The sequence below is a fragment of the Agelaius tricolor genome, unplaced genomic scaffold, assembly GCF_023055355.1.
Source record: "Agelaius tricolor isolate 1412-34295 unplaced genomic scaffold, bAgeTri1.0.p SCAF_4, whole genome shotgun sequence".
NCBI lineage: Eukaryota > Metazoa > Chordata > Aves > Passeriformes > Icteridae > Agelaius > Agelaius tricolor.
In genome coordinates, this window is record NW_027269264.1 from 13,343,976 (window position 1) to 13,367,460 (window position 23,485).

General features: G+C 46.1%; 1 protein-coding gene across 2 annotated transcripts in view; it reads right to left on the reverse strand.

The window, feature by feature from the left end:
• Positions 1–22,948, reverse strand: part of LOC139588879 (metalloprotease TIKI1-like) — an 84,194-nt gene extending 61,246 nt beyond the window's left edge. Inside the window, exons 1-2 of one of the 2 annotated variants that reach the window (XM_071424631.1) lie at positions 22,482–22,948; positions 14,047–14,607 (exon numbers count right to left, since the gene is read on the reverse strand). In XM_071424631.1, coding sequence (XP_071280732.1) covers positions 14,047–14,607; positions 22,482–22,607 — 687 coding nt within the window. In that variant the 5' untranslated portion in view covers positions 22,608–22,948. The remainder of the gene's footprint in view (positions 1–14,046; positions 14,608–22,481) is intronic. The other variant, XM_071424630.1, reaches the window with a different exon arrangement.
• Between the last annotated feature and the right edge of the window lie 537 nt (positions 22,949–23,485).

A 23,485-nucleotide genomic window follows, 5' to 3' on the forward strand; every position in this document is an offset into this window, starting at 1 on the left:
CTGTGCAACCATGGAAAGCTAAGCTGCTTTAGTTTTTTTACCAATGGATTCTGACATAACTAACCCACCTTTCAGAAGACAGAGAGGTAAAAATCTGGGAAGAAACCAGTGGATTTTGAGCATTTGAGTGATTTAGCCAGCTCCCCTCTGCAAAGCAAGTCCAAATCAATACCTGCTTTTTACCCACATTCTTTAGGTGTATGCAGGAGCCAGGACTCAAAGATTTGCAGTTGGAAAGGCAGGAAGATGTTTAGGACAATGTCTAGATGAAATTTCCTCAGTGGTTAGGATCTTTAAGAAGTTAATCCAGCATCCAAACCAAAGGTAAATCTTTTAGCTGAGATAACTGAAAATTTGGCCTACACTCCTGAATCAGGCAAACTGCAGTGTCAGTACTAGAGTCCTCAACAACACTTTGTGCTGGGATACCTCCAGCAGCACACCAGAGCAGGGCTGTAGCTCTCCTGCTAGTGTAGAGCATCTGGCATTATTTATACAATATGTTCCCATGAGAAACACAAACACTTCCCCTGAGCTTGGAGGAAGCTCTTCAAAATGCCAAAAGATGATGGAAGAGCAAAGCCAAGGAACTGCATGATCCCATCCTGTTCTGACTTCTCTCAGGCAGAAGTGAAAAAAGGCTTGTGCAGGCTCCCCACTCAGCCAAATGAAGCACATCATGAAACTCATGTCCTTGGTGGCAGCAGGATGGCTCATCCTGTGTGACATCCCAATGAGCCTGCTGAAAGGCACAGGGGCTAACACTACATGGGGTGCTCTCAAGACAGCAACAAGGCATGATATTCTCCCCACAAACCATGTCTCAGTGGGGTCTCTCCCTACAGCTATTAGTAGTGGCCACTGTGACCATACCTGTCCACCAGACATACCCAGCAAAGGCAGCCAGAATGTCAGCTTTCATCTTGGAGAGAATAGGATAATGTTTGCTCTCTGCATCAAGTAGCACCTGGAAGAACGGTTTCTTTGGATTGAATTCAGCCAGATTTTATGCACAGTTGCAAATCCAGTTAATTTGAGGTTTGACAGCCTGATGGTCATAAAATATGCATAAATATTTTTCACATATGGTGCTATCTGGGGAATATGGAGGGAGTGGGATACACTGATGATCCATATAGAAATGAAGGGTTTGAGTGCGTAAAATGCAAATCAGTCTCTAACACTATGTGTTGCTAATGAATGAACTCAAAAAACAAAACAGGTCACAAAATAAACACATAAAATCTGCCATTAAAAAATTAAAATTTTATTTGCTAGAATAGTCTTGTAATGCATTTACCAGACCTGACTTTGTGGAAGTCAAGTGAGTGTATCTATTTTTGTCGAAGATTAATCTGAGTTCCAGATGAAGCTAGCAATCCTGCTAATCTTGTTAGGAACAAAAGGATTGAGAAAAGCACAAGGCCACTTACCTAAATCTTCCCTCAAATAGTAATAGAACAGGATTGACATCACAGCTAATTGCAGACTAAACACTGTTACACATTTGGTCTTAATGGACAGGACTGTTCTCAAGATCCATGGATAAACCTTCCTAAACCTCTCCCTGGCTTCAGAATTCAGTCAACTGCTCCCCACATACTCAACTGTTCATGTGACCTCTGCATGCTCAAGAGAGATAAGTTTTGTGAAAAGGGAGAACACGTGGGCATCTGAATGCTCCAGCAGGGACACTGCCAAACTTACTGCAGCTGACCCATTCCACATCAGCTTCCAAGCCCATCTCAGTTACATATTGGGAACAAACTGTCCACATCTGTGCAGGGGTGCAGAAGCCCATAACCTCCACAACAACTCCTCCACTCACACCTGCCCTCAATTCAAGCTTTCAGGAGCTGAGAGATGTCTTGATCCAGAGACGGCACTTGGGACATGTATGAGTTCCCCCAGTGTGACTATCCTTCATCCATCTGTCTAATCCCTTTGAAACTGCTCACACACCTCAGTATCTGAGCATCTTTCATCCAGGCATGCTGTAAATGGATGATGTCTGGTGTGCATATAGCTGCTAAACTTGCTGGATTATAAGAATTTTATTGAAGAATCCAATATTTTCTTTATCATCAACAAAAAATGAAGAATTGTTCCTACTCTTTCCTTTTTGCCTTAGGTCAGAAAAAGAAACAGTTATCTTAAAACTTATTTTCAGCCTCATCCTACTTGCAATCAATCTTTCAAATTATCTAATAAAAGCCTTCATGAAGATTATTGCAAATAATTAAAGGATATAAACACTTTAAGTCAATAAGTATAATGAAAACCATACCCTTTCCAAAAACCTTGATAGTGTTTTGCAAGTTTTCTGCAGTAAGACAACAGAATCAATGAATAGTTTTCTCAAGAGACTGTATGGCAGTAGGAATTTAGAGAAATACAAAACACTTTGAATACTGAAGACACGGGGAACAGAAACAGTACTTAGAAGACCTAAAAATACAGATGAGAAAGAATATGTAAGTTGGCTTGCATGTTCACCTTGACCAGGGAGCAGACAGGGACTGGACCAACAACAACAGTAACACTTTTTCTTCCCTGGGAAGCAGTGTGAGTAAAAAGGACGTTGACAGCCCCAAGCATGAGTGCTCAGAAAACTGCTGCACCTGAAAGAACCACAACCAAACACAGATGCATAAACAAGGAAAGATGGGGACAGTGACAATACCACTGCACCAAGCACACAAATGACTGTCATGTCATAAGACAGATACTGCTACGCCTGGGAGTAGCTGAGTCAACAGTTGACAAATAGAAAATATGCCCTTCTGGGATAGGCTCAACAAATAGAACATCAAAGTACAAACTGGTTACAGCTGAAATGCTCACACAAGTACAGCAGAGACTCTTCAGTGGAATACAAACCCTCACAAAAATCAAACAGATGAAAACTAAAGCTGGGCTTTATTTTTCATCTGAATTTGTTGATGAAAATTAAAAATCAGTCTTCAGAACCACTGCCATGAGTCATGTCAGTTGGAATGCAGAAGGCGACATGGATCCCCATGGATCTTGCAATCCAATCTGGACCAGGTCTCCCCTGGGCCTCCTCATGACTAAAAAACCCAGCTACCTCAGCAACTCCTCATAAGGCAAGTTTCCTAGGCCCTTCACAAGCCTTGTTGCCCTGCACTGGCCACACTCCAGCACCTCAATATCCTTAATGCCAAATACCAACCTTCATATTTGGTATTAAGGATATTGAGGTACAGGAGTGTGTCCAGTGGTACCAGAAGTACCATCTCACCAGTACTGGACAGGAGGGTTAGCACTGGATAGGAGTGCAGTCCAGATCTTAGGTGTGAAAGGAAGCTGTCTTCCACAACTTCCACAGGCATGTACCTTTAAGGCATGTACGACTGGTTCAGACCAGTGGTAACCCTTTTGTCCAAGGGAAAAGCTGGCAGCCAGTCCCATGCTTTGGATTCTCCAGTGGCAATTAGTGAGCTCTTGGGATCAGGCATCTGACAGAGCCATAGCATCAGACCACTGTGATCCACCACTGTAATTTTATCAGAACTTGAGAACATGCAGAACAAAGCTTCATGCAGGGGCACTCAACTCCTGAACAGCTGACCAAGCCAAGGCCATACCTCTGCCCTGCTCCACACTCCTCAGTTTTGCCTGACCTGTTCCAAAAGGCATTCTGCTCTGTGTGCTAGCTGGAGTGGCCATGATGCCTGGCAGCCCTCAGCCTGCTGACAGGGCTGTGCTCCTCTGCAGCAACAGTGCCCTCACCCAAAGGTGGAGGATCTCCAGTGACACACAGTGCACCTGCCAACCAGCCCACCAGTTTAGCACTACTAGTCAGAGGACAGTAGGATAACCCAGCCTAGTGCACTTGTCAGTAGTTAGCATGATAACTCAGTCACAAGAGCTCTCGGAGCAGGGCACACATTTCATTGCCCCGCCCTTGCTCACTGAATGAAAAGGAAAGTGCACTGGCATGCTCACACTCTAAAACTGCCAGCCAGACATTCACAAGGAACCTCCTCGGGAGCAGCAAGGACAAGATAAGAAGAAGCCATGTTTGCCACCTGACATCTTCTGTTTCTGCTGTGTAATATGCTGAGCTAAGGGCATTTTTAATGGGAAAATCCAGCTAGCTGATAGCATATGGAGTGCAAGTGCAAGGAGCAAAGTTCACAGTCTGGGATTTCAAAGCCCTACCACAGAGTCCTGGCTGTTTGAAACAAACTCCCCACCCTTTTGAATGCAGAGGCAGCATATCACCACTGACTACCACTTTCATTGGGAGAAGAGCCCTAAAATCCCCAGACAGTTAAAAAGATCTTAATTAAACTGTAATTATTTCAATACATAGGCAAAGCCTTAGTTATTTTGGTTCCCACCAGCCAGCCCATTCCCCATCCCTGATGTCTAGACATGAAGTCTGCAGGTTTGTTTACACACAAACTGAAAACAAAAACAAATCTAGGTCACAGACTCCAGCAGCTAAAGATGCACACAGGATCAATTCATTTGTTCCAGCTCCAATTCACATGCACAAAACCCTGATGTTCCCATCACTTGAGGAAAAAAAGCTCATCCTAACAAATAAATCTTGAAGTTACACCTGTGGGGCAGCAGATGCAACCACGTTACTGCAAGCAGTGTCCCATCCAACATTTTTAGCAATAAAATGCTCTGCTCCTCTGTCTGCTCCTTCATCAAGAAACTGCTCTTTGCCTTGCTCTGCTCCAAATCTGGACCTAAACAGAATCTAATCTATTCTTTGCAGATTTTGTACTGTGTGCCCTTCCTTGCTTTTTTCTTTCTTTGAGATTCTCCATTACTGTTCTTGTCAAAGATGAGCCCGAACCAAGGTTTTTTGAATGGAAACACTGCCAAATCTGGCCTCATCATTCCGGAAATTAAAGACAACTATTATAACTGGCCAATCAAGTGCAGCAAGAACCCCCTTTACTCAAAATGAGAAGACTAGCACAAATCTCACCAATTTAATATTGTATATTTTGTGCCTAATTTCAAGGCATCACTTCTAACTCCCTAAGAACGGGAAAAAAATCCAACCAACAAATCATGTAACGCTTGTTAACAAAGCAATGGTCTCTTTGCTTCCTGCTTTCCCCATAAATACAGGCTTTTCCTACATAATAACTTTATACAATGGGTTATCAAGGGTGGCCCTTTCACCCAAGTGGGTACACAGATTAAATAGCAAAAATGATGTCGCTGTCATGTCAGAAGGTTTGTATTTGCTAAGCAGCAGTCTACAGTTCTCACAGTCATGTTAGTAATCCAGAACATGGAAATGCTGGGAAAAGCAAGAATCTCTCAGCACTCTGTTGCTTGCAAAGGCTGTTTTTTTGAGTAGAAACATAAACAAATAATGTCGTAATTATACAAAATGGTTAAGGTAGAAAATTTTGCTTCCTTTTCTATCTGCAATGAGCTATATGGGAGACTGGCTGGAAGATGGAAATGACAGGACTTTCAAGCCCTCAGTGCCAGAGTAGGAGCCTGCAGAGCTCCCAAGGCCTAGCCTGGCCAGGGAGCCAGCCTTGGCCGGGATCAAACCTAGGTCATGGGAAGCAACATCCTAAATTCAGGGAAGTTGTTTCAAGTTAGGGAGAGTTAAAGTTTGTTCAAAGAGGATCATGGGAATTACTTTGTTCATATGGGTTTCATTGCCGGTTATTATTGGTTAGAATGTTGCTAGAATGTTCTCTGTTAGTGTATATAAATTGGGCTCACCCCTTGCTTCTGGTCTTAGTGTTTGGCTGTGTTCCAGGGTGCTCCTGTCACTGCGGCAGAAGAATAAAGGACTCTCAGATTTTTCCACCTAAGACCTGCGACCTGCTTTTCTTCCGCACCGACCTGTCACAACCATTTTCTGTCCTTGCGGGCATGGACAGAGCAACGCGACAAGTGGCGCCTGAACAAGGACTTTTCCAGTTTTATAGAAGATCTGGCTGTTTGGGAAATCAGCTTTCAGGGATTCTGGGAATTTTGGAGTGCTACAAGAAGCAGGCACTTGGAGTGGCTGGAAGAAAAAGCATCCAGATCCAACTACTCATCTGCAGCGAGAGTGCAGGTGAGCCTGTGGGAAATTACCATAGGACAAGGAATGTTTGTGGAACAGGGGGGCATGTATGGATGTTATAAGGCACTTTCAATTGAGCATGGCGAACAATTTTCAAAGAGATAAGAGGATAATGAAGTGGATCTTCCACAGTTTTCCCGATGGTATGACTTCAATGATCATTACTGTTGATTTTTGGGATTCTGTGAGCATTAAACTTTATAATCTAGCTACTAGGAGAGACCCTGAATCACCCTGTATGCTGCCTGCTTTTCACCTTATTTTGGAAACCTTAAAATTAGAAGTTAAGTTCAATGGCTCTGGTACTTCTGTTATCCCAATCCCACCCAAGGCAGCACAGTCCCCTCTGCTCCTTGCCCTTTGGCCCCTGTGAGTAGGTTACAAGATGGAACCCGCCAAGAGGTGTGGATGAGATGCCATCCTTGTCTCCTCCTCCTCCAGCCCAAGATGGTGGTGGCCAAAACATCTTGGACCCTCCCCTTCCTGCTTCTCCACCTCTTCCTCTCTCCTCCTCTTCTTCCAGCCACCATTTTCCTGCGTCCCCCCAAGCCACCATCTTGCCCCAGGGCCCCTGCCATTACTCTGCCCTTTCCATGGGCCACACCCCCTCTGTGGAATCACAAACCAGAACTGGAACCTTGGCTCTGGAAGCCACCATCTTGTCACATGGCCTACCACCTTCCTCCACTACAGCTAAACATCACTGCCATAGCCTTTCTAAGAATAAAGCAACTTTTATTTTAAGTTATTCTTCCTTGGAAGAAGACCTGGACCCTCCTGGATCTGAGGAACTTCCACCACATGCCCAGGTTCTTTTCCCACCATTGGGAAAAGATCCAAAAAGCTGCGATTAAAGAAAGGGATGTAGAAGTGGCAGCAAAGTTTATTGTGGCACTGGGACAGTATGGAGCAAATCCACAATTAGAGCCACTGATTTATGGGGAAATAAAGGAACTACATAAAGCAGCTAAGGACTATGGGAGGGAATCACCGTTTTTTAATAATTTATTTCATGCAACTGTCACAGCTTATGTTTAACCCCTTATGCTATCAAGTATTTAATGACAAGGCTGGTATCACCAACACAGTATACCTTATGGGAGTGAGGACTAAAAAGGCTATTAAATCAATTGTTGGTGGACTCCCTGGGTAATCAAGCTTTGGCAGCACTGACTACAGATCATCTTGCCAGTGAAGGAGCACACAAACAACCTGAGGACCAGCCAGCAAACCTCCTGAGGCAAGCCTTAGATGACATTAAAAATGCAGCAAGAAAGGCACTTATGCAAGTTCCCAATAGCAATATGCCTACATTAGATTTTGTTAAAATAAAGCAAGGGCCTAATGAGCCCTACATTGATCACCAAAGGCAAGCCCAAGAGCGATAAGTTACACACAAAAGGGCAAGAGATTTATTGGTAAAGAAATTGGCTGTATCTAATGCAAATTCAGTGTAAAAACATATCACGTGCCCTTCCACCAGAGCCTGAACAATGCAAATGGTTAAGGGTTGTAATCGCCTTGGGACATCAGAGCACTCTGTAGCTCTTCATGTGCAAGTTGTAGGCCAAGGGCTTGCTGAAGCTTTAACTGCAGTGCAAGCCATTCCAAAAGGGCTGCAGCAGCAAGGTCCTGGCCCATGTTATGGCTGTGGCAAGCAAGGACACATTAAAAGAGACTGTTATAAATCTAAAGCTCTCTATAAATGCTCCAGATATAAGAGAAGTGGTCATCACCCTAGCCAATGCTAGTCAAAATATGTTGTCGACAGCAAGCCACTGCCAGGAAACCTCAAGCGAGCACGGGGCGGCCCCATGCGATGACAAAAATGCCCCAGCTGCCTATGCCCACAACCACCGGAGGCCCAGCAGCATAGAGCTTCAGAACCTCATCCCAGAGCTACCAGCAACCTTGGAACCTTAGGAGCTAGAGCTCCTTGCTTTGATTAGAATGGACTATTGTGTAAAGTTTAATTATTCAAGCTGGAGTTTAACAAAAGATCAGTCAGCTCTGTGAGATGTTTCCCCTTACCACCCTGTCTATATTAATGAAAACCTTTGGTACAATAACACATCACCCACACCTTCATGGTCCAGCAACAGACCCCTGCAGTTGGCACCAGGGATGTTCTTCATTTGTGGGGATAGGGCCTGGCCTGCCCTTCCATCACACATTAAAGGTGGACCATGTAGCCTGGGTGGACTTACTCTACTAACACCCAACATCACACTAATTCAGAATAGAGAAACTCAAGAAAAACGATTCATCCATCAATTTGAATCAGAATTGATTAAACTATTGAATTGATTAAACTATTAAATTGATTTAACTCAACTAAAGATGAGGTTATTTATTGGAACAAAGAAAAAAAAAGAGTTGCAGCATCCATATTGGCATATTGGGTTAATGCAGCAAAAGCACTAAAACAATTGGATAGTTTGGGGTGTTGGCTGAGTAAGCATACCAATGCTACGTCTCTTGCACTAAGTGGTCTGTTAACAGATGTCAGTAGTGTTAGGCATGCCACTCTATATAACAGGGTTGCTTTCTACTATAAAAGGTGACTTTCTGCTGCTGGCAAAAGGGCATGGTTGCCAAGACTTTGAAGGACTATGCTGCATGAATCTGTCTGACAATAGTGAGTCGATACACTGGAACACCTATTAAAGGAACTAACAACTATTAAAGGAAGGAATCAAGAAACTACAAGTGAAAAATGTTACAAACTGATTAAACGGACTGTTTAAAGGTTGTGGCTTATCAGGTTGGTTGTTATCTCTGGTTAAGACGTGATTGTTAGTTCTTGTAATAGTTGTTGTGTTGATGTTATTACCACGTTTAGTGAGTTGTTTACAGAAGACTTTGCAAAAATCTTTGTAAGGAATTTTTATTAAATTCCCAACAGAAAGGGGGAGATGTGGGAGTTGGATTGGCAGGGACTGACCGTGAATTTGCTTAGGCTGACTATGCAGAAGGTATCAACCTAAAAAAAAACCATGGGATGCAAAGTGCAGAAGAGAGAGAATGTCTAGACACAGTATGAAAAGTTGTGTGGGTACCATCAAGATAGATGCTGTTGTTGAGCTAAAGAGCCTGCCAGTTTAGGCATGACATAATATTATAGGTTGATTAAATATACAATTGAATAAGCTAAAGTAAAGTGCGTTAAGTAGCTTGTTAAGGGGTTTTGCGTAGAGGATTGTGGGATTGTTATGTTAATAAAGACTATGTCATAGTTTCATATAAGGTAACATTGTTAGTGATTGGTAAGCTATGTTTCCATATAAGGTAGTAAAATTGTTGATTAGTTGGATAGGGCACAGAAGAACTATAGTCAAGGGTATATATTAGCATGTCTTCTGCACTATCTTGTCTTCTGAGGTTGCCCTTCCTAAATTCAGTTATGTCTGATGCTCTAATAAATGAGCTTCTAATCAACCCTAAGTCGTTCCCGCCTTTTTCATTGCTGACGGTAGTTGGTGTCCCCACAGACAGGCAACGTAAAGGGTTAATTGTCATCCCACAGCCGGAACAGGGGCAGCAGGAGCCAGGATTTCCTGATCAGTCAGCCCTTTGTGGCTCCCAGCTTCCTACTGCATCCCAAGCAGCTCTGAAGACTGTGTCTGAATATGCAGCAATGTAATCAGACACTCAGGTGCTCAGGTAGGAAGAATGCTGTGACAAGGTATAACCACAGGAAAGTCATGTGGGGAAACAATTCTCAAATTAAGATCAGGTACAAGAATCTTCTACCAAGGGTCCTAGTATTGAAAAAGCCAAACTGGCCAGGGCTCTGGCTAGGAAGTAGTGATGGCTGGACAGTGTTTACACTCTTAACCATGGGTCCACACAAAGAGTAGACATAAGTCCAACCTCCTTGTGTTCAAGCAGGGACCAGTTTGTGAGGAATACAGCCTGGGTACCACCATAGTGTACCAAAGCAAGTGCCTGGCACAGTACAAGGGCCAACACTTGCTCCTCTTCTGAGCCAGTACTAAGCTGATGTTCGTGACACTACTGAAGCCAACAGCAAAGCTGTTTTGGGCTGGAGCACTAATGCCTGCAATATAGCAAACATGTAAGCACATGCATAACTATAAAGAAAGAGTTGGGAGGGACTGACTCCATGCTGGAAGTCAGCAGTGTCAGATCATACATAGCTACAAAGCCCAGACACAGCTAGGAATGAGACCTATACAGGGTATTGCAACAAGAGAGGCACTACCCAGCAAAGAAGTGGAGTGGGAGACAAACTAGGATGGGAACAGCATGAAAGAGGAAAAATAAACACCATGGCTCTGGCATGGAGACAAACTAATCTTTCCATACTCCTGAAGTTGCACAGAACTTGGAACAAGAGAGAGAGATTGAGAAGGCAGTAAAGTATTTCACAGATTGTGTACACATCATTGTGTACTGAACAAAAATGATACTTTTATGATTTGGCAATATGGGCAGGCAGCCTGAGCTGAGCATGAACAGAGAGATTTGGCAGGTAAAATAAGAGAGTCATAAACCAAGAGTCTTTGGAACAAAAGCCCAAAGAAAAAGAGCCCCTTGACAGGCACTCTTGGCTGTTGTATGTGGGTTTTGTTTGGTTTTTTTTTCATTTTTACTGTTTTCACAAGGAGAAGAGAGTTGCTAATTTGGGTTTGTCTGTACTTTGCAGTTACTGAGCATTGTGCCCAGGGAGACAAGAATAAACTGTTCCAGACCTTCACCTGCATACATACACCATCAAGGCCTTGCTCAATAGAATGGATCAAAACAGGGACCTAGCCAGTAACAATGTATGGTTTGAAAGTGGCTCGGGAGTCTGCCTTACCACCAGAAGAATAATTTTGGATGTGAAAGAAAAATCAAACCCTATGCAGAAACAAACTGAAAACACTGAACTTGCTTTTCTGCTAAGTAAATAATTTCTCTGTGATTCTGCTGTAAGAAAAAAAGCATCTCCCTAGCTCCCTAGATGACATCCAGAGGGTCCTGGACAAACTTGACAAGTGGGTCCATGGGAATCTCATGCAGTTTAACAAGACTAAGTGCAAGGTGCTGCATCTGGGCCAGGACCATCCCCAGAATCAGCACAGGCTGGGGGTGAGCAGATGGAGAGCAGCCCTGTGAGAAGGACTTGGGGGTGCTGCTGGGTGAGAGGCTGGACATGACCCAGCCATGGGCACTCCCAGCCCAGAGAGCCAAACGTGTCCTGGGCTGCATCCAGAGCAGCGTGGGCAGCAGGGGAGGGAGGGGATTCTGCCCCTCTGCTCTGCTCTGGGGAGAGCCCACCTGGAACCCTGCATCCAGCTCTGGGGTCCCAGCACCATGGATGTGTTGGAGTACATCCAGAGCAGGCCACCAAGATGGATTAGAAGAAAGGAGCACCTCTCCTACAGCAAAAGGCCGAGACAATTGGGATTGTTCAGCCTGGAAAAGAGAAGGCTTTGGGGTGACCTATAATGCACCTTCCAGTATGGGAAGGAAGCCTACAAGAAAGACTTTTTACAAGGGACAAGGGGGAATGGCTTCAGAGTGAAGGAGAGTGGGTTCAGACTAGATATTAGGAAGAAATTCTTTACTGTGAGAGTGGTAAGGCACTGGCACAGATTGCCCAGAGAAGCTGTGGATGCCCCATCCCTGGAAGTGTTTGAGACCAAGTTGGATGGGGCTCTGAGCAACCTGGTCTTAGTGAAGAGTGTCCCTGCCCATGGTGGAGGGGACGGAACTAAGTGATCTTTGAGGTCCCTTCTAGGTCAGACCATTCTGTGATTCTATATTTCTTGTACAGTGTTAGACTATTCCTTATGGGTTCCACTTTCCCCAACAGAAATTTCTAAGTCACGTCTGTGTGTTTGCACAGAAGTGGCCCAATACAGGGGGTTTCCAAACAGCAGCACACTAAAGAAAGTATTTTCCAAAGAGCCTAGTTCAAACTCTTTGTTTAGTTTCTATTAAACACATAATTAACTCTACTGTCTGAAAAAACTGACAAGAAAGCTCTGAAATCAAAGACTTACACAAATTGCCAACTATGAAAGTTCACAAGTCAGTTTCTGAAACAGCCATGAAATTGGCTTAGAAGCACAAAAATCATCTGCCTCTGGTATTCCTTTTCCTTGAGCTGCCTGTATTGGAAATCTAGTAGTGGGTAGCAGTGGAGGTATGAATTTGCAGTGCAGTAGCTGCTCCAGACCTGCTCCCTCAAGGGATAGTGTGCTCCTTCCCTGGGAAGTAAGCAGGGAGGGAAGGAGGTGCAGCCTTCATGATGCAAATGCACACCTCCACTCACCATGGGGCAACCAAAGGGTATGATTTTCCCAACTAGAGGCTAGATTCTCCTGCAAATTTTGTCTCTCTGGCCTTCTCAGAAGGCTGGGCAATTTTGGATGTTGTTGTGTCCCTTGCCCATGCAGCTTCTTGGATCACTTGGTATTTATCCCATCTGCTAAACAACAAAAAAACACCTGCTCTTTGAAGAAAGCTGTGAAGGCCTAAGAGTCAACATTTACATGAGCTTAGCAGGGATATGATTTGCAGTCAATATATCTCAGTCTCCCTACTACTTTCTTACAAGGCAGTGGATAAAAATGCCCTCGCCCCCACTTCTATCATGATAAACTGTAGGGGCAATGCCAGCAAAAGAAAAACATGGGCAATAATGCTTATAAATCCTCAGCCAGGTAAGAGCTGGAAAAGGAGGGACTTCCCAGCCTATTCCCAGGTTAGCTGCAAGGAAGCAGCAACATCATAAGGATTCAAAGCACCTTGTTAAGCAAAAGACTGGAGATGCAAATGAGGTTGCCCAGCTCCAGACAATGGAAAAGAGAAGTGCAGAAGGCCTTCCTGCAGTTAAGGACTGCTCAAGTGATGCAGCCTGGGCTGTTGTGCTATTCCCTGCACCATGGTCCCCACACCAATGCTGTCTGGGGTAGCAGCTCTTCAGACATATGTCCTGGGCTGCTGTCCCTGCCCTTGCTGTGCTGCACTCACCTTCTGCTCTTTCCCTTCCAAACCGTGCATCAGTGACAGCAGAGGCTTCAGGATGCAGGGGAGAAAGGTCAGGCATCTAACTCCCCAGCCCTAAAGGTCCTCCCATCTTGTGCTACTAGGGCATATTGCAAAATGCAAGTCTTGAGTATTCCTAAGCAAATGCCACTCAACTCCCCAAACTAGCACCACCCTGCAGCAAAGGTACCCCACATCTGAGAGCAATGTTATGCCTGTGATCCCACTGGGCAGAGACAACAGCAGACACCATTGCTTGGTGTATTTGGTTCAGAAAGGAGCACCTCATCCAACACATGGACAACACAGAGGTCATTCTGCTGCATGAACAGCAGTGCTGAATTCCAACAGGTTTGCAAACACAAAGGCATTTGCACCAGGGCCTATACTAGTCTGTGCTGTGCTGACCCTTGCCTGGTAAAAAAGGAAGGGAAAAAAAACCCCAACAAACAAAAAATACTTTTCTCATTGCAAATGATGGGGCCCTACTTCTGAGGGCATCAAAATATTCACTGTGATGCTTTCCAACCAGCAATTACTACTCAGCACTACTCACAGCACCCCTGCTTTCCCCAAGTAATCACTTCTTTCTTTTAAACTTGCTATTACAAAAACAAGTTTGGAGACTGAGCCCCAGCCTGTCCTGAGCTCCTGCAGGTCAGCCCAGTCAGAGTTAGAGACCACACATCCAAAGGGGTCCAGTGTCTCTGAGGGTAGAAAATGCCCAAGGAAGAGAACAGGTTGCCCAAGGAAGAGAGTAGGCCAGGCCTGGATGAATTCAGCTCTGGCTTGATCCTGTGCTAGCAAATTCTGCTGAGGATGCAGGCAAAGGCACGGGCTGCAGGGAGCAGACACAAGTCTCTGGGTAGAAAGCACTTACCCCGCACCCCAGCCCACGCTGTTTCTGCTGTGATATCTAGCTCAGAAGCTAGCCTGGCACCCTGCACACCACTCCACCTCACCTGGGAGAAGTTCAGCCCATTGAGCGGGTGGCACTGCTCTTCTACTTTCTCCACAGCACCTGTTTGCTTCCTCAGCCGCTCCGCTTCCTGGGCCAGGAACAGGTCCAGGACAGGCACGCCTCGTGACTTGATGTCTACCTCTGTCAGGGAGTTCACCATCAGCATCACCCACACTGGCCTCTTCTGCTCCCAGTTGCCAGCAATGGCATTGAAGAGGTAGTCTGCATACAGCCCTTTGCCCCGTTGGTCTGGGGTCATCCAGGACGGCATCATGAGCTTGACATACTCCAGATGCCGCTTCAGCCGGCGGTAGAGGTCTCGGGGCAGCACATCTTGGAGGTTCTTCCCCTGTGGCAGGAGTTGGCAGCTGGTGAGAGCTGAGATGGTGTAGGGGTCAGTGAGATCCAGCTCAAAGTACACAATGTGGCTCTGCTGGAAGGCTTTCTTGGAGTTCTCTGGGATAAAATCCCAGACACGCGTGTATGGGACATGGATGGTGCCAAAGAAATAAGATGGGGGATCTCTCTTGATTGTCCACAGGAAGGAGTTCAGCTCATTTTGCTGGGAGAGAGGGAGACACAGCTGAGTAAGTACACAGGTTTACGCCAGGCCACTGCAGCATAGGGCTTAAGGAAAACATGGTGCCAAGCCAGCAGGTCACCTGGCTCAGCAGCTGGCCAGCATGGACTTTTCCTAAAGTGACTTTGCTCACATAAAGTCCTCTTTGACCATTGTTTTTCTCAGGTCCTGAGGTAAAAATTCAATTTTCATGAAATAAAAACATAAGAATATTGGCCTGGGCTTTCTCCTCCTGAAGGGTAACACTGAGTCTTCTCAACAGTAGTATCACCTGATACATCATCGGGGTATCTACCAAAAGCAGCAGCAGAGCACAGCCCTAGCACACCATGATTCAGGCACAACACTTACCCAACTTCTGCCTTTCATCAAGTCAAAAATTGGCACCACTTGCTGTAGCAAAGCAGGATAGCAGGATTTCTATCACTTTCATCTCTCACTTCAGCACAGCAAGGCACCTTTCATCAAAGAAACTGCTGTGATGCTTAGTCAGAAGGTGGTGCAGCATCATGGGTGAATTTCCCATTTGACTGTGCTGGTTTTGGTTGGGGTGGAGTTCATTTTCTTCACAGTGGCTGGTATGGGGCTGAGTTTTGGATTTGTGCTGAAAATAGTGCTGATACTATAGAGATGTTTTTGTTAATGCTGAGTAGTGCTTGCACAGAGCCAAGGCCTTTTCTCCCTGTCAAATGACTGTGAGCATGCATGCTGAGAGTGCAAAAGATATTGGGAGGGGATATAGCCAGGAGAGCTGACCCTAACTGACCAAAGCAATATTCCATACCATATGGCATCACACTCAGCACAAAAAGCCAGGGAGGTGGGGGAAGAGGAGAGAGGACATTCAGAATGATGGGGCTTGTCTTCTCAAGTCACTGCTATGTGTGATGGAGCCTGCTTTCCTGGGGATGGCTGAACACCTGCCTGCCCTGGGAAGTGGTGGATGAATGTCTTGTTTTGCTTTGCTTGTGTGCATGACTTTTGCTTTAGCTATTAAGTTGTCATTATCTGAACCCAACAATTCACCCTTCCAGTGCTCTCTTGCAACCTCTCTTGCATGGAATGGGAATTTAATGAGTGTGGTGCTTGGTTGACAGCTGGGATTATAACACAACAGCAAGACACCAAGAAAATGAATAACACAAAACACAGCTGGCAGGCAGACCTGCTGGAACAGGCAGAAATAAAATTTTGCTCATGGCAGACAGACACCCAGTAAAGACCTCTAATGGCCCGGTACTCTTTCTTGAGTAGCAGAGAAGAGCATGAAATACCTTGGAAAAGAAATGAAAAAAAATTTATGCAAGCCAAACTTGGCCCGTGGTTTCAGGGTATCCACTTGTAAACACAGAGGATAAAAAAACCCCATCTTTTTTAAAATTAGCTTTTAAACCCTTTTAAAACTCACAGCCATCAGGAAGTCAGAATCAGATTTAAATTTGTTCTTTTGGAAAATACACCTCACAGCATCACCTGAGATACCTCAATACAGGGTTGTGGTGTTCCCACGGGACAGAAGAGCAGATAGGACAACACAGATCCTGCTTGAATTTGAATCCTTTCAATTCACTTTACACCAGCAGCAGGCACAGCCTTCATCACCCACAGCACCTCACTGGTGCCACAGTACTCACTGGAACAATGGATACAAGTGGTGTCTGTCGGCACAGACAGGAAGAGGGAGCCTTTGCATGTCTAAGTAAGAGAACAGGCTTCCAGATGCACTCAAACATCTGGTCAGTCTTGAGCCAGCAGATAACTCTAACCTCAGCACTGGGGCTAACTGTGCATGTGTGCTGATCTAAGAAGCCTGCCTGACTGCCAAAAGCAGAACAGGCTGCTTGCAGGAATTTACTGGAAGCACATTGCCTATAAACTTCTGACACTAAAGACTCAGGGTCAGAAAGGTTAATCTTAAAGACTGCTCTGCAATGGCTCATCCCAGACAACCTTCTCCAGCAGCTCTGTACATCAGAACCAGGCCACAGATCAGGCAGCACTTCAGCAAAGTGCTACCACCAGTCCTCTTCACCTGCATGGACTATGCAATATAGAATATCCTGAGCTGAAAGGGACACACAGGCATCATTGAAGTTCAACTCCTGGAGCTGCATGGGAGAGCCCCAAGAACTGCACCATGTGCCCAAGAACATTGTACAAACCAAATATATTCCAAAGGGCTTTTCAGACTGTTCTGCAGCATATCAAGAGTCTGAAGGATACTTCAGATCCTGGCAACTCCATCCTACAACTCCAAATCCTACAGAACAGTCCTGGAATGCACACCTGAATTACAGACCACAAAAACTCTCCTCAAGACCATAGGAAGAAGGGTTAAGAAACAGGAAGAGCCCCAGGGGGTACCAAAGATACAGTACAACAGGTGAATAAAAATCTAACATAGATCAGGGAAGAATACAGAAGAATGAATATGCAAAGTAAAACAAAAGGGGAAATGAGAGAGAATTCTCCCCCAACGTTGTCAGAAGGGGAAAATGAAAGGGCATGCCACTGGTGAGAAATGAACTGGAAGTAGTGGTCAGGCAGCAAGGAGGAAGGACCAGAAGTGCTGCTTTCTATCTACAGCAAGTATAAAGACAGAGGAGGCACCTGGCACAGGCATGAGGTTAGGAGGTCAATAATTCTTCTCTTCGCACAGGTCTGATCGTGTAGGTGGGAGTGCACAAAACCAGCCACAACTGCAAGGAATCCTACAGAACAAGCGGTCACCTGCCAGCTTTTCAGCTCCTCAATAAATCCAGCCAGAACGCTCAAGCCCAGATGACTGGTACCAGATTTCAACACGATCATTAGCACTACTCTGAACTACTGCACACAGCCCAGCTAGAAAGGCTTTTGGCATTATACTCTTTTTTTTTTATTTCCTTATGCCCACAACTTTCATAATTGGATACTGAAAGCAGGGTAATACTGCCTGGTACCAGTCATACCTCTGAAGAAATAAAACAGGCCATCAGGCACAGAGTACATGAAGTCTTCCTTTAAAGAGCCTGTAGCACAGGCAGAAGGAAAGCAGGTTGAGACACAGCAAAAATTTTCACACAGTTCTCGAGACCCTGACATTACAAAGCAAAGCAGCTGAGCACTCTTGCTGGCACTTGCATGTCAAAACGAGTAGTCATGAACTTGAAAAATCACACTAAGCACCACTCAGATCTCCACAGAAAGCTTGGAGCCAGCATGAGAGGACAGAAAACCTCAGTGTCCCACCACTGGTGGGAAGCTCCCCAGACCCTGCAGAATCAGTTTCTGAGCACCAGCAGTTTGTCATCATCAAGTGATGGTATACAGGGAGCTCCCAAAGTTCACTCTCCCTCTCAAAGGTGGCACTGCAGCTGCTCCAGACAGGCTAGTGCCTCACACTCCTTTGGCATCTCCTTTTCCTTCCAAAGTGGGGACTGGAATCCCAGCAGTGCTCTGCCTCTGTGCCAGACCCCTGCAAACAGCCTCCTGTTACTGCTCTGTGCGAGTGGGCAAGGGGCAAAGCCCTCGGTGTGCCTGAGCAGGCCTGTCTTCTTCCCCTGCTGTACCTTCAGGCACTCCCATCTCCCTGCAGACCTCCTGGACCTCTTGCATGTCTCAATGCAGCCTCAGAGAGGGAAAAGCAAGGATATAATCTCACCCCAACACCATAAAAGGGCAGCTGTTAGCAGTGCTCTAGGTAGCCATGAAATAGCACAGGAGTGGTGCCCAGGCTTGCTCAGCATCACGCCATACACCATCACCACAGCACCTCGCCTCCCTGAGAGCGTGCAGGAGACAAAAGTGCTACAGCCCAATTTTCATTTGCAGTAAGATCCTTTAACTCAGCTGTTGCAACAAAAAAAGTTGCTTTAAAACAAACAAATTACAGTCAAAGTGTTGTCCTGGAGGCTTATGGCAGCTGGGCTGTGCAGCTTGAGGAATTTCAGTTGCAGCAGCGTAACAACAAAAAAGGTTCATGAATAGCTCAAGATGCATAGGTACATATTTCTGTCTCCACTCTACAATTTACAGGTGGTAGTCAATGCATTACTCGTCACATGAAAAACCCTGAGCAAGGGAAAGAGCGGCAGTCTCACAAGAGAACACAGGTCTCCCAACTCGCTGCCACACAAAGGTCCAAGGAATCATCAGATCAAGGTATTTCTGAATGCTCAGCACTACAGCATAGTGCCTTCTCCTCTGCCTTACCTCCCCAGGTGACAAAGCTTAAACAGTCACAGAGAACACACTGGGACTTGTGGGATCCACTCCCTACCACAAGACTTGGAAAGCCTCCTTTCCCAACCAAGGCTGCACAGGGGACAAACTCCACTGTCCACTGAGTTGCAATGGGGCACACAGGGACAGACAACACCTCCCCAACATGACAGGACAACAGTGTCAGTCACTGCAAAAATTCTGCAAATGCATGAGTACTTCCTTGGGAGCTGAGGTTCCTCCTTTTGATTAAAACACCCCAAGCCTCAGATTTTATTCATTTTAACTAGCACCAACAGCTTGCTTTTCCAGCACTATTTCGAGATCCATTATAGGATACAACCAGTAGTCTTCAAATACACAAATACTACTGCATTTGTCAGATATCACACATCACTTCAAGTGAGGCAGCAATGATTCTTCTGGAAGAGAAATGCCAAAGAAAATCAGAGAAAGTGTCTTTTTTTTTTCTCCCCTCACAGAAACTATCTCAAATTGGGCTGAATTACATACTAACAAGAGTAAAAATGGCAAATATCCAGAAAACAATCCAGAAAAGCACCAGGAGGAACAAAGAATTTATCTAGTGAAAGCCCTCCAAACATCTGGAAAAGCATGAGAGTATAAAAAGCTAAACAGAAAAGCATAGACAGAAGACTGTCTGTGCAGGGAATGAAGACTCAGAGGGAAAGGAAAACAGTCTAGAGACTGAAGAATTGGATGAGAACTCCAGACATGGACAACCTACACTTGGTCTGCTTCCTTCTACATGAGCTGCTTCCTTCCATCTTCTATCTCATCTGTGTAGACTATGCATTTCAAAGCACAAAGTGCATACCTCACTGTGCAGGTAGGTGCCCTCTTTGGCTTCACTGTCTTTCAGGACCCCTAATATTCACCACCTGACCTCACAACCACACCTTCCAAACCTCAGCCCAGAACTGGACTGTTTCTCAATCCACAGTATTCTCCTGCTAGCTACAGAAGCCAAACTACATGGCATGCAATATTTCACCCAGGCAGGCAGCCTTATAACCCTACCTATTATGGGTTTCTCCCTCTCTCTTATCTATCCTGGCATCCTATCTTGTCATGTTCCTTTATACCTAATTGGGGCAAAGATTTTACTTGCCACATTACATGCCTATGCAACTATGGTAATGCACACAAAAATGTTAAGACATTTTTAATAGTACTCATACTGAGCTTTTGCCCACTTGCATTACTGACACTCTCAAACTCAGCTTAAGACTGAAAGTAAAACTCACCTGAGGAATAAACACTGCACTGGCTACAGCTGCTAAAAGAACACATCCAAAGTGCCAGGAATGAAAAATAAAGTTTTTAACTAAAAAGCCACAGGTTAAGAACAGACATATGACTTGTTCTGCTGAAGGGCATATATGGGGAAAAGCAGCCATATAAATTAATTGGCCCTCTGTCAGGAACAAGACATCATAAAATGCTAACCAACTACAACTACAAGTATTCCACAATTAATCTGTGATTTCTGGCTTTGATTTTTCCAATACACTCCAATGCTAAGCAAAAAGAAAGCAGTACCAGACCACATTACTTAGTATATGGATACAACCCAAAAAGATTCCAGCATAGTTTATTTTAAATTAATTGTTTTCAATGGGTTTTTTTCAATTTTTTTTGAGTGGGGGGAGGATGATTAGGTACATTATTGGTTGTAGATCTAACTATAATTTTGAGTCATGATGAGAAAGCCTTCTGAAATACTGTAGGTTCGTTCCTTAAAATAGAAGCTTTTAAGGCAACAACGCACATCTCTTATGGCAGAGACTGAGGCAACCTAACAAAAAGAACGAAGTTAGACCTGTCTAAGAGAGGTGAGAAAAGGAATCCTATAAAGAACTAAAGTAAATTAAAAACCCATCCGTGGTGATGCAGGAACAAGACAGTATATTTTCCCTAAGGAGTTCATGTAAATATTCATAAGGATAAACTCAACAGTTTTGTAAATAAGGCAGACACTGCCATTCCTAGACAGTGTGGTTATTACCACTGTCCTAAATGACCCTCGGAAACGGCCTGCCTATTCCAGAACTACAGGTGGTCTCACATTTTAATGACAGCGTAATCAGCAGATAATTACCTACCATTAACACATTTCACCTCCAGTCTTGCTAGCAACTGGCAGAAGTCCAGTCAATTGATTCTGAAAAAAACTTCCTGCATGTCCCACCCAATCTGTGAAGTTATCCATTTCCACAAGTAATGGATAGTTATCCATTTCCACAGACTTCTGCTCAGGAGCTGTCCTCTTTGTACTTGCTCTCACTAGCTCCTTGTAGTAGTTTCATACCGGCCCACATCTTTAACACTTCATGCCCTCAAGGAGAAGGGGGTACCCACTCCAAAGTGTTGACCTGGCTTTATGGCAGTGTCACAGCTGGCCACCTACAAATCCAGTTGACAAACTGGTTCCAAGCAAATTGTAACGACACCATCCCACAAGGCAGGGCCAGGCTCTGTTTAACTCAAGCTCAGGCAGACACCTCCAGCAAAGCCCATGTAGCTTGGCATATGGCTGATTCCATAATGCCCTAAATCCTAGGAGAAGATACTCTGGGGAACCAGCATGCTCACAGAGGCAGGAAGGCCCCCAAGAACAAGGGCTACCTGTAGAAGCAGGACCAGGTGAGAGAGCGGAGTAAAGTCACAGAGCAGACCTTCTTCAGTTGCAAAACTTTTTCACGCCTACCCTGCAGTGAGCCTGCTGTGGCCTTGGCACCTCCCCAGCCTACTTCTAAGGGCTTCCAGTTTCCTTAAAAGCTGCCTGGGAGGGAAGGTGAAGTGGCCCTACACATATCGCACAATCACGTCAGGCTCAAGGAGATGCCAACAGACAGCACAGATGGCCTGTTAACACAAAGTAAGTTCAAGAAGGCTTTTTGTACAAGATTTTTGGTACTTTTGTATCAGAAGCTTCAAGCTTCAATAAGAATGACTTTTTCTGATCTTTCATGGAAATGACAGACATCGTCTGCACCAGCTTTATAGCAGCTGTAACATCAGCCCTAACTTGCAGCAGGGATCCTCGCCTGTGCTAACTACCCACTGGAGCTAAGTCAGCGCATGCTGCTCCTTGCTACTGCAGTCAAGCTGCTAAGTTTAGGAGACAAGTAAAACCTAACATAACGTGTGGCCGCGTTTTCACGCCAAACGGCCATTTGCTGGTCCGAACCTGTTCCAGCACGCTCGGCGTTCTGAAGTGGGACTAGGCGGTAACCCTGCGCGGGATGGTGTTAGCAAGTCACTCCCGGGCAGTCTGTCTTCTGGCGAGCAGCGCAGCTCGTCCTACTCACTGCAGGCAAAAGATCCTACTGGGGCTCACCCCAGGCTCCTCCTCCCCCATGCAGGGTCCCAGCACCCTGTCTCGCAGTCCCGTCAAGCCGCACAGCCGCTGCCGAGCGCTTGCCGCCCGAGCTGGGCGCAGCGCGCCCGCCGGACAGAGGGGACTCAGCCTCGGCCGGGGGTCCGCACGCCAACCCGTTCCATCACCGCACCCCTCGGGGAGCAAACCCGCCTCCCCCGCGCTGCCGGGGCGGGCCGGGGCCGGGCGGACGGCGGCGCCCCCGGGCAGGAGGGCACCCCGAGTCAGGAGGGCACCGCGGGGCGCTTACCTTTCTGCGGAGCGGGCAGGCGGCGGCGCGGCCGTGCGGGGCTGTGGCCAGCAGGAGGAGGGAGCCCTGCAGCAGCAGCAGCAGCAGCAGCAGCAGCGGGCGGCACAGCCCGCCGGGGCGCACCATCCCCGCGCTGCGCGCAGCCTGCGGACCGCGTCCCCCTGCGGGTCCTGTTTTGTCCCCCCACCTTTCCGTGCTTCCACACCTCCTGCTTTATTTATTTCTTTTCTTTCTTTCTTTCTTTTCTTTTTTTCTTTTCTTTTTTTTTTTTTTTTTGGACGTTTTCGGTTTTGGCCGTCCGATTAAATCCCAGAGCTCCCGCAGGAGCAGCCCCGTCCCCCGGCCAAGCCCTCCAGCCTCTGCCCCCTCCTCTTAAAAGGTCCCCTGCGGGGCGGGGGGAGGAAGGGGAGGGCGCGGGGCCCGTCGCAGCGGAGGCGGGCGGTGGGGCGGCAGCGGGGGGGTCCCGCGGCAGCCTCCGGCCGGGCAGTGCCACGCTGGGACCTCTCCGGGCCCCGAGGGGCCGGGGCGGCCGCGCCCCCGTCCCGCAGCCCGCGGCGAGCGCGCCGCGCCCGGGCCCGCAGGGAACGCAGCACCGCGGCACTGTCCGCCCTGGGCCAGCCCGCCTGTGTCCCTGCCCTTCCTACTGCTCTCCTTAGGAGAATGTAAAATGGAATACTGTGATTCTTCACAAGCTTCTATATTGACCATTGGCTTGAATTATTTTGACTCATTCTTGTTTCATGGGCGGCCATTCCAAAGTTGTGCGTCCAGTGTGCTCTCATAAGCAGTGTTCACAGCATCACCAGTATATTCTGTGTATATATATATATATATATATATATATATATATATATATATATATATGTATATGTAATATTCAGAACATTCCAATTTTTCTGTGAATGGCCTATACAGGGATCAAGCCTGTGACCTTGGTATTATTAGTACCGTGCTCCAAGTGTGATCCTTACATGATCAAAAATACGCTGAAGAATTTATCAGTC